This window comes from Anguilla rostrata, chromosome 17, assembly GCF_018555375.3.
Source record: "Anguilla rostrata isolate EN2019 chromosome 17, ASM1855537v3, whole genome shotgun sequence".
In the NCBI taxonomy this organism is placed as follows: domain Eukaryota; kingdom Metazoa; phylum Chordata; class Actinopteri; order Anguilliformes; family Anguillidae; genus Anguilla; species Anguilla rostrata.
In genome coordinates this window covers 7,214,379-7,229,353 of record NC_057949.1, presented here as the reverse complement: position 1 = coordinate 7,229,353, position 14,975 = coordinate 7,214,379, and the positions used below count along the sequence as shown (strand labels likewise).

The window sequence follows — 14,975 nt, the reverse complement described above, 5'->3', positions numbered from 1 at the left end:
TTGTTGCATTTTGGAGGATGTAACTATGAAATCAAAGTCAGTTACCATTAGTTTTGCCAGCAATTTGAATTGGGAAAAAAATGTTGTTCAAGAATCCACTATGTTCCAGGGTTGTCAGGTTGTTATCTTTATGCCAAATTTGACATTTTTTAACAAAACAGTAAATGGAGTAGCTACTAGCTTGCTCTACTTGTTGCCTGACGAAAACTTGTTGAAAAAAACTCCCTCACCATTGAATTATGTATTTGTCTGCTCTACACCAATGCCATGTGCTCTTTGATTATCTTAAAGATTTCTTTTCCTCTCTTCAAATTGGCACTTTCGTTGAATTTCTACTGTATTTGTCCAAAAATAACATACTAAGATAAAGAAGAACACACTGAGTTTGCCGTTCAAGGCTAATTTAGTATTTTCTGTTTTGTGTAATCCAACCACACCGCCTACAATACCACATGACACTCACACAGTTTTCCGTACGTTGAGAGCAACCTCTGCTTGACTTGGCTTTGCAGAGAAATTGTGAAAAAGCATTCAGTCACTTCTGATACAGCTGGATGCCATTTTTGATTTTGTGACGGTGTGGATCTTTGAAAGGAGGGGGTTCTGATTCTGACTCACTGACTCTTTTCATGCAGTGAAGGCAAGCCTTTTTTTCTGCAAATTAAGAATTTTTCTTATCTCAGCTTGTACTGAGGAAAGAAAAGTGCTCTCCCTGGATGTACGTGTACACAATACGAGATGAAATGCTTTGTGTAAGTCAAGCTCCCGCTTCTGTGAACCAGAAGAGATCCGTGCATTTATGGATGTTAATTAGCTGTAAGAGCTTCTCTTGTTTTGCTCTGATGCTAATCCCTCTGGATATGTCCGGATGTCGTGGAGCAGGCAATCGTTTAGAAACTAAACAGGTACCGGGCCAGCCAGCTCGTGAATATTCATAGACGGTGCTGACCGGAACTCTGTTGCCAATATGGTGGAATGCGGTGAGCACGGACTCCATTGTTTTTGAATGACTGTACATATGTCATTCAAGTTGAACTGCAGTCCATCCAATTTCCCACAGCAGGCTGGAATGTTTGAGATGTAAACTGGCAGTTTAATTATCTTTTATGAAGCTGGCTGTTTACCTTGCGAAATCAGTGTGGATGCCTTGCACTGTAAAAAAAAACAAAAAAAAAACAGATTTTCCTCAAAAAGAAAAAAACATTATTACAGCACTGAACTTTACTATGCGATGTTCCGTGCAACATATTCCTTTAAGAAACTGTGTGTGACTGATACTAAACATGGAGGAAGAATTCAGGCTAAACACAAGACGGGCGTAACCAGTTCCCGAGTCTTCTCTGGTTTCTGCCTCGAGCAGTAAGTGTGTACACAAGAACCCTGCAGTAAAATCCTCACGTGAGGCATTTGGCTCTGAGCTTCAAAGTGAGGTGGAGAACAGTCCCCAAAATAAAGCAAGGGCTTGCGTTGTCTTTTTTTTTTGAGGTGTCGTTACAGTAATAAGCTTTTTGAATGCGACGCCCTGTTGGGAGAACACAAGGCAAATTTTGGTTTATTAAATTCCAAGCGAGCCGATTTTCAGCTGCAGGGTTTTGGGCTTTATGGAGGACCTTTCGGGAGGACCTCACACATTACTTACATATCAGCAGTTTCTGAAGCGGTTTAAGTCCCATTTTCAGTCAATGTGGGGCCCATTACCCATAAACTTCAGTAATGAAATAAACCATTAAAGTGTTACGCACATGGCATATATTACAGTGCAAATGTGAAAATCGCTAAATCACAAACATGCTTAAATTTCCTACTAATACATAAGGATTAAGCACATTGATGATTTATTGAGTCTGGTCCGAATGTCGTCTTCTCCCATTCTGATTGTGCCAGTAGCACACACGGGACTTGGTCTCACTGCTGCACTCTGGTGTTCAGTCACACAAACTGCTCTTTAGTCAGTGAAATATATTTGTAATATTTACTTTGAAATGAAATTGAATTTACAATAGAAATTAAAGGCAGTGGAAGAATTCAGGAGGTGAATTTTTGTCATCGACAATATAAATAAATGCATGACCAATATGGAAAGGTACAGACAGACAAGGCCAAATATAGCAGACAGACAACACATACAGATATGCTCTGACAGATTGCGTTGCTAAAGATACTGCTTTATCTATAAAATATATGTCAGTTTAATCTATCTTCTATTTTTAGAAGGGATTTATCTTAATTGCCATCATTGAATCATTAAAATAATGTAAATCATTCAAATGCTTTATAATAACACCAGTAATATCTTATAAATGAAAATACAAGAAAGTCATATCATTAAAACCCCTTCAAACTAAGTGACTCAAAACTGCTTAAAAGCTTACATCATTAAAAAGCCAAATAGCTGAGGGTCGGAATGAGTGGGAAAATGGTCAAAGCAAATTTTCTTAGGTTGACCATGGTAGCTTTTTCAGCAAATATATCCTTGAGTCCATTTCCTGTTCTCATTGAATGCAAAAATCCTGATCACAACTGATTTACTGGTGAGTGATTTACCTACAGGACACAGGCCAGTAACAGATTCATTTCCCAAAGCACTTTTCTAGTAATACAGAATTCAGATCATTCTTGGAAGGTTAATTGCTTACAGATCTATGTGTTGTCCAGCAGAATTTCACTCTGGTAGCATTTGTACAGTTTCCTTTGCCCCTTGTAGCAGAATTGTTCTACGTGCCCTTCCCTGGAGGTCATAGGTCAACTTCGGGGGAGGAAGCTGAGGCTTGCCTGTCTGATCACTGTTAATCCAATCGTTTGAATTGCCTTTGCTGCCATTCCAGCCCAAACACAAAAGGAAGCCTCAACCAATCTAACAGACATTATACTCTGACAGAACATAAAAATGCCTTGCTGCAGACGTGGAAATATTTAAAATTCCAAAGGAACAGAGGGCTCCTCTATTCCAATATTGTACTTTTTTGTAAAGTTTTGCAGAGATAATGGAAGCCATTTGGCCCCCATTATTGGAAAACAAGATCTCTTGTAGTTCTAAGAATCTCTAGCAGCAAAAATTAAATCTGATATTACAGACTTTTCGTCTTTTAAACTTTAAATGCTTATCAGTATCGTGCTGTAATACTGGAGTAGCAGCCTAACCCAACCACCAGCTTTCAAGTATGTGGGTTTTGGCAAATGTGAGAAGTTAATGGTGAGAGATGCTGATGCAGTTTGTTAGATTACAAAATGCCATGAAGCTTTATTACTATTAATAACCTAAATAACAACCAAAGTACAAAACATTGTACTAATATCAGACGGCCTACCTATGATCTAGACTTTATTCCTGCAACCGCAGATTCTAGATATAAAGACTGAAACGGAAGTGGCTTAACAGCTGACTGCCTGATCGAAAACGAATGAGAGCTGAAACATTTCCTGACTTTGTGTGAAAATTTTAGATTTAGATTAGAGAGGCAAGGCTTTTATAGATACCTGCAGACCCGACGTTACTTTTGAAAGAAATAAGGAGCCTTAATTCCCAAAGCCCTTCGGAAATTAATGCAGATATTCATTATGATTCTGAAGGCACCAGAAGTATTATCGGAAACCTGTATCAGAATATATTACTGTCGAAAAATCGTTCAACCGGTTATATGAAACAAAAACGGGAGACTGAGATGAACGCCGGGCTGCCTCAGGAGGCACGAGCAGATGTTTCCACCAGCCAGAGACTTCTGCTGGAAAACCTTCCGCGTTTTCTCACAAAACCAAAACCGGAATCGGAACAAACACGTTAGCCGCGCTGCTGGAGACGGTGTGAATATGCGTCATAATATGCGGCAGATCAGGCTAATATCTTCTGGACTGACTTCTGCTTTCGGAACGTTCTGGAAATACACGGACCGACAGTCATTAAGATACTAGGTTTTGGTATCAACATTACCTGTCTTACTTTCTATCTCGGTGACACTGACGTAGCGCAACCACAGCCAGAGCCCTCAATCTGATCGGATACAATGATAATTGTTATTATTGACTAAGACAGCTGAAAATTTGCTGCATTAGTAGCCAACTAGGGCAATGCAAGGGATAACAACGGATCTAATAATCTATTGGAAAGTTTGCAAGTACTACTCTGGCTGCAAGTGAAGAGGGACTAACTTAAGCGACAAAGTGCTTTTTTGCTAGTAGTCGGCTTAATGTTAATGAAGTCTAACGATTAAAATGAAGGAATATATCTGAGTGCAAAAAACAAACAGTATATATATATATATAAGTATATATATATATATATATATATATACGGTACAGTATGTGTTGCTCACGGTGTCAGCCCATTGTGAGCCCAGGCTGACATTGCTCGGAGCCCATTGCTTTCTCCCTGAGACAAAAGGAGAGAGGAGAGAGGGGAGGAGAGAGAGGGAGAGAGAGGAGAGGGGAGAGGAGAGAGGAGAGATGGGGCAGTTTGGTGGCAACAGGAAGGAGAGGCTAACCGCTCTCAACTTGCGGCTGCAATCTAGCATGACCTGACCTGACATACTCCACTGAACAGGAATGGGGAAAACTCTGCGAAATATGTAAAACAAATATGCGTCTGATCTCATGTTCTGCTAACTGTTTATAAAGCAATTAAAATAAAGTTAGAAAACATTGTACCTGTGTGTTGCAATATATGTATTTTTGGCCTTCCAAATCTCCCGCCTTTTTCCCCGCAGGAGGAGAAGCAGGCGGAGATGAAGTCGGGGTTCATGGCCTCGTTCCTGGACTTCCTCAAATCCGGAAAGAGGCAGAACCCCCCCGGGGCGGGGATGGAGGCGGGGGCGGGGGGCGGGGCCGGGGACGGCAGCTCCTCCCCCATCAAGGGCGGGATCCGTCCCTTGTCCCCGCCCCCTCCCCCGCCCCCGCCCCCCCCGTTCGGGGACGGCGACGGGGACGGGGGGCTGGCCCTCAGCAACTGCCCCAGCCCCTGCAAGCGCCTGGACGAGGAGCTGAAGAGGAACCTGGAGACCCTGCCCTCCTTCTCCTCGGACGAGGAGGACTCCGTCAGCAAGAACCAGGACCTGCAGAAGAGCATCTCCTCCGCCATCTCCGCCCTCTACGACACGCCGCAGGTCCTGGCCCCGCCCCCGCCTCCGCCCCCACCCCCGCCTCCGCCCCTGCTGGACCCCGCCCCGACCACCCAGCAGGCCCCGCCCCTCAGCCCCCCGCCCGCCCCACCCGTCCGCTCGCCCACCCCCGAGCCCGAGGAGCCGGAGAGGGGGGAGGAGAGGGAAGAAGAGCGGGAGGAAGAGGAGGAAGGAAGGGCGGAGGAAGAAGAGGAGGCACAGAAGGAAGAAGAGGTACGGCGGGAGATGGAGGACTGCGAAGAAAGGAGGGTTACCGAAGAGGAGGAGGAGGAGGAGGAGGAGGAGGAGAAGGAATCGGAGATGGAAATCCTGTGTGTGCCAAAGGTTGACGGTAAGAGAAGAATGAACCGATTGGACACGCCCAGCTGAACTCTGACCCCCGCCGATTATCCTGTGAAGTTAGCAGTTATATTTATGAGTGCGCTGGCCTGGCTGTAGTCACAGTCCGGTCTTCTCAGCTATTTGTGTCGTCATAGTTGGATGTAGTCGTGGTCAGGCTCCAAAAACGGCAAGGGCGCGAAAGTACATGGATTTCTAACTGCAGTTGTTGTGACACACGTTGTGAAGCTTTTTGTTTGTCTCTTGCTTGTGGTTTTACTATAAACTGATGTGTGATGCAGTGCTTTGCACCCTACCTGTGCATTACTGAGGTGGGAACAGCCTGACAGTGGAGTTTAGCTGGATGCTTCTTTTCAGCAACATAAGGAGTTAAATGCCTTTTTAGTCCAGTACATTGGAGATGAATTCAGATTCAGATTATTTCAGATGTTTTGAGATTTAGTGCATGGTTTTAACACTATCTTCCCCTCTCTCTCACTCCCTCTCTCTCTCTCTCTCTCTCTCTCTGTCCTCTCTATCTCTCTCTCTCTTCAGATTCCCCATCTGAGCCCCCTCCAGCCCCAGTTCCCCCCTCCCCTCCATCTCTCTCCCCCTCTCCCACTCCTTCTTCCTCTCCGTCCCCGTCCCCCCTCCCTCCGCCCCCCCTCTCCCTGCCGTCGCCCCTCCCCCTGCAGGGCGAACAGCCCGACCAGCCGCCGTCCCAGCCCGCCAGCCCCCCCCCTCCGTCCCTCCCCTCTCCCTCCCCTTCCCCCTTCCCCCGCTCTCCCCCCGTCCGCCACCCTCCGCCGTCCCCGTCCCCCCCGGCCGACCCCGAGGGCTCTCAGCCCTCGCCCCTGTCGCCCCCCACCCCGGAGGATGCCCCCCCGCCGCAGCTGACCTCGCTGCACCTGGCCAAAAAACAGCGGGGCGCGGCCATCGCGGGGGAGAGCGAGGAGGAGGACAGCGAGAGCGGGGGGGAGGGCATATTCCGCGAGAGGGACGAGTTTGTGGTGCGCACCGAGGACATCGGGACCCTCAAGGTAGGCCGCGCTCACCGGTTGGTCCCTGTCTCCACCCTTCTCACCGTCTGTCTCTCTGTCTATCTAATTATTTATCCGTCTGTCTGTCTGTCTGTCTGCCTCTCTGTCTACCAGTCTGTCTGTCTGTCTATCCTGCCTCTAGTCTGTCTCTCATCTCTGTCATATGTCTGTCTTCCTATCTATGCTATCTGCCTGTCTATCGTCTTCTGCTGTTTTGTCTGTCTGTCTGATTGTTATGCTCTGCCTCTGACTGCCTGCCTGTTAGTCCCTGTCTCTACCCATCTCTGCCTTTGTCTCTCTATCATCAATCTATCTATCTGTCTGTCTATCTGTCTATCTGCCTGTCTATATGTCTGTCTGTCTGTCTGTCTTGCACAGTACTGTGTATCAGCTTGAAGGGGTGGGCTGTTTGCAGTGTTATGAACTGGCCACACCCGCATGGTTCTGAAACTTTGAAAGCCCACCACCCACGTGAAAAATAAATTTATCAAAGGCGCACGTTTGTCCAGATATTGCGAGATTGTACACAGTTTTTTAAATTTATTTTTTCTTCCTCACAACTCGGACAAACACACTTCATGTGCAGCATAGCAGGAGTCTCAGGTGTCAGATTGGCCTGCAGAGGTCGCTGGTGCATCCCCATCCTGGCCGGTGTACAATGTAACAGATACCAGACCATAGAGCCCATCCATGCACTAGAACAGTACCTTAACAGATAAGAGACCATAGAGCCCATCCATGCACTAGAACAGTTCTTTAACAGGATGAGCCAGTTTTGTTTGATACGATCAGCCCGGGGATGAGATTCAGTGTGCTCCCTTCCCCTGTGCGTTTTGCCTTAAGTGCTCTCTCGACATGCTGGGAGCCACCATATCCGCTGCGGGACATGAGCGTGCTGGTACACAGGGACAGAATGTACTCCTGCGTGTAGACCGGTTCAGTCCGGAACCTTCTGCAGTGAAGTCGGGATGCGCGGGGTTTCCGCGCTTGAGAGCTCGCTGTTCCAGTTCAGCATGTTGAATATTACCCGTTTTTCTCAAGGGGGGGGGCATTCGACACTCAAAAATTTACACCCATATTCCTACAGGACTCCCGCTGGACCCCCCCAGTTACTCAGTGATGAGAGTATAGGCGTATGTGGTGCCGGCGAGCTCTGAAACTCAGAATCCCCACAGAACGTTTTTGTTTCACTTAAAGATGAGCGGGGGAGTCATCTTCCCTTCGTATTTATTCATGAATCCGACAGGGGGGAAGCAGAGAGGGTTATGGGTAGAGAAGGGATCGCAGGGGAGCTGCAGACAGCGCCGTGGCAGGGAACCAAGCCGTGGGGGGCTGTGGGGGGGGCGGGGGGCAGGATTTGCACGTGGGAGTAAGAGTGACAGTCTAATGGCGGAAGAGAGACGTGTGGCCCGCAATGCATTATGGGCCATGTGGGGGTTGAGAAGCACAGGCTACAGTGCGGGGCCTAAAGGCTGCGTGTGTGGTGGTGTAACCTGCCCCCCCCCCCCCCCCCCCCGTAAGGCGCCCCCTGTAACGGGCCCCCCCTTGTCCCACAGCTGGCCCTGCAGACGGGACGGGAGCCGCCCCCCATCTGGAGGGTGCAGAAGGCCCTGCTGCAGAAGTTCTCCCCCGAAATCAAGGACGGACAGCGACAGTTCTGCGCCACCAGCAACGTGAGCGTCCCCCCCCCCCCCATTCAGCAAGCATGCGCTCACACATCACCATGCAAGGGAGGGGGCTAGTCCTACAGGTTCTGCACACACACACAGACTCACACCACAGACTCCCACCCACACACACCACACACACTCTCACACAGACTCGCACACTCACTCACACCACACACACACACACACACAGACTCACACACACACTCTCACACAGACTCGCACACACTCACACACACACTCACTCACACACGCACACACACACACACACTCTCACACAAACTCGCACACTCACACACACACACACACACACACATACACTCACACAGACTCACACACACTCACACACACATACACACACACACACACACTCTCACACAGACTCACACACTCACACACACACCACCACACACCACACACACAACACACTCACCAAACTGACACTCACACACCACACAACACAATACTCTACAGACTCACACACCTCACCGCACATGCACCACACACACCACACACACATGCACACACACACATACACTCACACACACTCACACACACACACACACACACACACACACATACATGCCCGCAGGCGCAGAAAGACTAAACCAGCAAACCAATCTTCTGCTCCTCAGTACCTGGGTTACTTTGGCGACGCCAAGACGCGCTACCAGCGTCTGTACGTCAAGTTCCTGGAGAACGTCAACAAGAAGGACTACGTGAGGGTGTGCTCCCGAAAACCCTGGCACAGACCGGCCCTCGCTCTGAGGTAGGCGTTCCACCCCCCCCCCCTTTGTGTGAGACCTGGAGACCTGTGTCAGTCAGGGTGGAGACTGTGTCATCTTTAAGCGGAACTTTGTTTATGCCCCTTTTCTCAATAATCTGCAGTGTATTGAACACATATTTAGTGTTACGGTGCTGATGTACTTCCTGTTGTGCTGATATACTTCCTCTGCTGTTGATGTACATCCTGTTGTGCTGATATACTTCCTCTGCTGTTGATGTACATCCTGTGGTGCTGATATACTTCCTGTGGGGCTGATGTTTTTCCTGTTGTGCTGATATACTTCCTGTGGGGCTGATGTACTTCCTGTGTTTCTACTGTTACAGGCGTCAGTCCCTTCGCAAGCCCACGCCCCTTCCTCACACCCAGACCCCTCCACGGGTCGAGAGGGAGGATAAGGAGAGGGAGCAGAGGGAGAAAGAACAGAGGGAGAAGGAGAAGGAGAAAGAGAGGGAGATGGAAAAGGAGAAAGAGAGGGAGAGGGAGAAACTGAAGGAGAAAGAGAAGGAAAGAGAGAATGAAAAGGAGAAGAAGCTGCAGTCGTCTCAGGAGAAAACAGAAAAGCGAGGAGGTGTGGAGAGAGGGAGAGGAAAAGAGGAAAAGAGAGGAGGAGGAGAGAGGAAGGTAGAGCGCCCCACGAGGGCGAGGCCCGTGAAGATGAAGGCCGAGCCTCCGCCCAAAAAGAGGAAGAAATGGCTGAAGGAGGTTCCCTCCTCCTCAGAGTCCTCCCCTGACCCCGACCCCCCCAGCGAGGACGACGGTGAGAACAGACAACTGAGCCTGTGTGTGTGTGTGTGTGTTTGTGTGTGCGCGTGTTCTGTTACTCTCAGGTGTAACTCTGGTGTGTGAGGGTTGTGTTGTGTGTGACTTGCAGGTGTAACCCTGGTGTGTGTCCTCTCTCCACAGCAGTGTCGGTGAGGGGAGGGGTGAACATTCGGGCTATGAGGGAGCTCTTCCGCAGCTACGTGGAGATGCTGGTCAGCACCGCGCTGGACCCGGACATGATCCAGGCGCTGGAGGACACGCACGGTGAGAGAGAGGGGGATGAGGAAAGGAGGGAGGGAGGGAGGGAGTCAGGAGGGGGGTGGGGGGCAGGGAGAGGGAACGAGGGACGAGGAATGTTTTATGCCGTTTGTTAGTTCACTGTATTCCATGCTGTGCTATGGAAACAGGTGTACGCTTGTCATGCCAGTTAAGCAGATTGGAGCTGAATGACGTGGGCGGTGAGATGTGGGTGTGGGACAGGAGGAGGGAGTGAGATGTGGGTGTGGGACAGGAGGAGGGAGTGAGATGTGAGTGTGGGACAGGAGGAGGGAGTGAGACGCTTCAGTCTAATAATGGGTCACTCAGTTGGTTTACGTGATGCTTGAAAAAGTCGATTTATTGTATTAGTCCGGCTAAAACTGGACTTTTAAAAATCATGTAAACACCTTAGTCGGACTGAAATCGTACAAAGTTGAATATTTCAAAGTCGGACTAACATACCTAGATAATGCGGTTCGGGGTCGATTTACTATGGCGTGTATACGCTTCAGTCGGACTACAGTCGGCCTAGGCGTTCGGCCTAGGTGCCGCTGACTATAATTGAATGTTTTTCACATTTGGATACAGTTGGATTGAGCAAGTACCATTCAAAGTACATTTTTATGGGTTAGTGCTGTCTGATTGTGCTAGCTACCTCAAATTAACCTTGTACGGCAATCAATGAAGGCTAACAGCACAGTACCACTTAATTCTAGTCACTTCTATCACCACTGTAATTAACTAAAAAATGGCGACAAACGACCTTTCCTGTGAGAAATGCACATACACTGGCGACATTCTAAAGCTCCGTTCTGCCCTCCCTAGTATCACGACGAAAAAAAACACATTTCTGGACGGACGAGGAGACCAACTTCATGCTATCGTAACTAAAGAAGTTAAATATCCTAAAATACATGGATGGAAGAAAAACGCGGAATGGCGAACTATTTAAAAAATTTGCGACAAAATTAGAGGAAGCGGGATTTATAAGAAGCCTTCGTCAGACACACCTCAGTCAATAATTCGATTATTTCCGAGTCATGTATATTGGGAAAACGACAATAATCCAATTAAATCTCATCTTTGGCCAAATCCAGCTATTAATATAGCTCGATTTCAACTGTGCTTGTAAACGTACTGACTGGTAGCAGTTTTGAGAACATGCTGCTGGTTGTTTTGGTGCTGTGAGGGTTTGGCGGTTGCTTTATGAAGCCATGGCGATAGAAAGGTTGAAGAATTTACCCTGAGGAAGTTGAGTGAGTGGTCAGGGGTGAGGTGAACGGGGGTGAAATGTAAGAGAAGGATGGGGGGGGGGGTGTGTGTGGATGCAGCGAAGGTGTGTGAACGTGCAGGTCATCGTTACCCAGCTAACGGCTGACTCCCCCCCCCAACACACAGATGAGCTGTATCTGCCCCCCATGAGGAAGATCGACGGCATTCTCAACGAGCAGAAGAGGAGATTACTGAGGAGGGCTAACATGAGCTCTCAGCACCAGGTCTGTCTGTCCGTCCGTCCGTCTGTCCGTCCGTCCATTCGTCTGTTCATCGGTCCATCTGTACGTCTGTCTGTCTGTTTGTCCGTGTGCTTGTCTGTCCATCCGTCTGTCTGTCCGCGTGTCTGTCTGTGTCTGAGGGCAAACCGGAGGGCTCAGCACCAGGTCTGTCCATCTGTCCGTTTGTCTATCCGTCTGTCTGTCTGTTTGTCCATCTGCCTGTCTGTCCGTCCGTCTGTCCGTCTGGTGACATAGGGGATGTAAAGTGGGTTGTAACCTGTCTGCCAGTCCATCCGTTTGTCTGTCTATGATGAATGTTGGATGTTAAATGATGAATGTTGAGTGATGAATGTTAAATGTTGAGTGATGGATGTTGAATATTAAATGTTGAGTGATGAATGTTGAATGTTAAATTATGAATGATGAATGTTGAGTGTTATATGTTAAATGTTGAGTGATGGATGTTGACTCTCTCCTGCAGGAAGCTCTGCACTCCTTCCCCCAGATGACTGCTGATCCCCTGGAGACAGGGGCGGTGAAGGTGCGGCTGTGTGGGGAGGGGTACAACCGCAAAACGCTGAACCGGATAAAAAAGACCACGCCCAAGCCGCAGGCAAGTGCTGGGACGCCGTCCCGGGGAAGCCAGGGGCGCCCCCTGCAGGGCAGGCATCAGCCCCTGCCTTACGTTCAACTGGATGAGTGTCAACTGCTGTTTTATTCTCCTCCTCTTCCTCTCCTTCTCCCTCTGTCTATCTGACGGTCTGCCTGTCTGCCTGTCACTCTCTCAGGACCTGAAGCTGTCAACTGAAACCTGTCGAATCTACAGTCTTTATCACTCTCTCCACCATTACAAATATCACACCTTCCTGCACTGTAAGAGAGAGGTAAGGGCCATCAGCCTCCCTCAGCACGTCTTATTTAGCCCATTTACCCTGTCCCGTTTACACTGAGTAAGTTTCAGTGCAGGGCCCAGCCTCTGCTTGCATGTGGTTTTAGCCCTGTGAGTTTGTGTATGTGTGTGAATGTGTTTGTGTGCGCGTGTGTGTGTGTGTATGTGCATGTATGTATGTGTGTGTGTATGTGTGTGTATGTGTATGCGTGCCTATGTGTATATGTGCATGTGTGTGTGCGTGCGTGCGTGCGTGTGTGTATATGAGTTTGTGTGTGTGTGAATGCGTTTGTGTGCGCGTGTGTGAGTGTGTGTGTGTGTTCGTACGTATGTGCATGTATACATGTGTGTGTGTGTATGTGTATGCGTGCCTGTGTGTATATGTGCATGCGTGTGTGCGTGCGTGTGTGTGTTTATATGAGTTTGTGTGTGTGAGTGTGCGTGTGTGTGTGTGTGTGTCCGTGAGTGTGCGTGTGTATATGAGTGTGTGTGTTTGTGTGTGTGTGTGTGTGTGTGAGAGTGTGTGTGCGTGTGTGTGTGTGTTTATATGAGTTTGTGTGTGTGTGTGAGTGTGCGTGTGTGTGTGTGTGTGTTTGTGTGTGTGTGTATGTGTGTGTGTGTGTTGTGTGTGTTTATATGAGTGTATGTGAGTGTGTGTGAGTGAGTGTGTGTGCGCGTGTGTGTGTGTTTATATGAGTGAGTGTGCGTGCGTGCGTGTGTGTGCGTGAGTGAGTGTGTGTGTTTATATGAGTGTGTGTGTGTGTGAGTGTGCGTGTGTGTGTGTGTGTGTGCGTGAGTGTGCGTGTGTATATGAGTGTGTGTGTTTGTGTGTGTGTGTGTGCGCGTGTGTGTGTGTGTGTGCGTGTGTGTATGTGTGTGTATGTGTGTGCGTGTGTGTGCGTGTGTATGTGTGTGTGTGTGTGTGAGTGTGTAACACTCTCCCCTCTCTCTGGGTGCGTGCAGACGGACAGCATTGAGCAGGCAGCGGAGGACCCAGGGCAGGAGGAGGTGGTGCAGCAGTGCATGGCCAACCAGGGCTGGCTGGAGACGCTCTTCAACTCCTTCATCGAGCTCCTCAGTCTCAGCGCCAAGGCCTGAGGGAGGAAGAGGAGGAGAGGGGGACGGACGCGCGCTCGGCGGGCTCGCGGGAGCGCGCCGGGGCACGGAGACCAGAGCGGGCCGGCAGTGCATTCTGGGTAACGATCGACACCGGCCCAGCCGCCGGCGCGGGCCTCTCTCTCCGGGGGGCGGCCGAGGTAACGGAGGGCCCCCAGGCAGGAAGCGGCCGTTACGAACTACGGAACAAAATGGGGGCGCGTCGGATGGGGGCACGGGGGGGGGGGGGGGGGGACCCCGACCTCACCCGAACCGGAGTGAGGAAGAGGACACGAGCGGGTGTGGTACACAGACGCCCATATTCGGGCGCGCTGGGCGGGGGCTCTGTTCAGGACGGGTTTCGGTTTGGCTTTCGTTTGGAGGAGGACGGCTGTAACTGTCATTTTAAAGGAATGGGATGGGTGGGGGTGGGGTGGGGTGGGGTGGGGGGGTGGGAGGACACGGTGTGAATGTGACTGCACTCCTGTGACGTACGGGGACTGTGAGTGAGTAGGACATTTCTGTAGAGGACCTGAATTTAACGGTACAGGGCGGTGTCAGCTTGCTTTCGATCTGTTTCACATTGCCTCATGTGGGACGTATCTGTACATACCTAAATAAATAATTGTGATTATTTATACAAGGACATTTTTAATGAGTACCCTCCCAAATATGGGATAATTTGCTATTATTATTTTAAATAATAATATTTTGTTAGGGTATAAACGAAATGAACTTGGCTTCCCTTCCCCCTTCTCGTCCCCCTCGCTCGAAGGAAGGAAGGGGCAAGATGATGATGATGAAAACACGATGTCTTTTTTTTGTGCGCTTAAAAAAAAAAAAAAAAAAAAAAAGGAAGGAAAAAATTGTATTTGGAAATTAAACAATGAAGTGTAACGTTAGTCTTTCTGTTTGTTCTTCAAAAGACGACGGGAGAAAGGAAAGAGGGAGAGGTTGAGTTAGCTACGTGTGTTTTTGTTGCTTTCTGAAAGAGAGCAGGGAGAGCTAGTGAGCTGTAATGATTTAAAAAAAACGTGTTTACCGTTCGTTGTTTTTTATCTGTATGTTGTTTATTATAATTATTATTTTTGGAGCTACCTGTTTGTTTATTCTCTTGCAATTTTTTTTTTTTTTTTGGTGTGTACTGTATATATTGTACAGTTCTCAACTCTCGAATTCCCAGTTCCTCTGTACATTAATTACCTGTATTTGACAAAAGCAAATAAAAAAACAAAACTTAAAGGGAATACCGATGGAAAAAACTAAAATTTGCTACCCTCGTCTGGCTCTCTTCTTTTAATTCGTTTTTAAGTCTGTCTCCTCCTTTCTTCTTGCATAAGTGCCACAGCACTCCCTCACAGCACAGCTACAGACAGGCACCGTTCAGTCAAACCTCTGTGGTGCCTGTCTGTAATTCTGAGTGGTGAATTACCTTTTTCAATTACAAAAAAGGTAATTCAGTGTTTTAAGCGATCTTTTCCACCCGAATCACCTCGACTGCTTAAAATATTTGGAAATGGACTGATGTGTTCGAATGGAAAAATTAATACTGTAG

General features: G+C 48.5%; 1 protein-coding gene across 1 annotated transcript in view; it reads left to right on the top strand.

The window, feature by feature from the left end:
* prr12b (proline rich 12b) overlaps positions 1-14,688 on the top strand; it is a 35,715-nt gene extending 21,027 nt beyond the window's left edge. The window contains exons 6-15 of the mRNA XM_064314449.1: positions 4,701-5,442; positions 5,985-6,469; positions 8,026-8,142; positions 8,772-8,905; positions 9,247-9,680; positions 9,827-9,949; positions 11,342-11,439; positions 11,918-12,049; positions 12,225-12,320; positions 13,289-14,688. Coding sequence (XP_064170519.1) covers positions 4,701-5,442; positions 5,985-6,469; positions 8,026-8,142; positions 8,772-8,905; positions 9,247-9,680; positions 9,827-9,949; positions 11,342-11,439; positions 11,918-12,049; positions 12,225-12,320; positions 13,289-13,423 — 2,496 coding nt within the window. The 3' untranslated portion in view covers positions 13,424-14,688. The remainder of the gene's footprint in view (positions 1-4,700; positions 5,443-5,984; positions 6,470-8,025; positions 8,143-8,771; positions 8,906-9,246; positions 9,681-9,826; positions 9,950-11,341; positions 11,440-11,917; positions 12,050-12,224; positions 12,321-13,288) is intronic.
* The last annotated feature ends 287 nt before the right edge of the window (positions 14,689-14,975 follow it).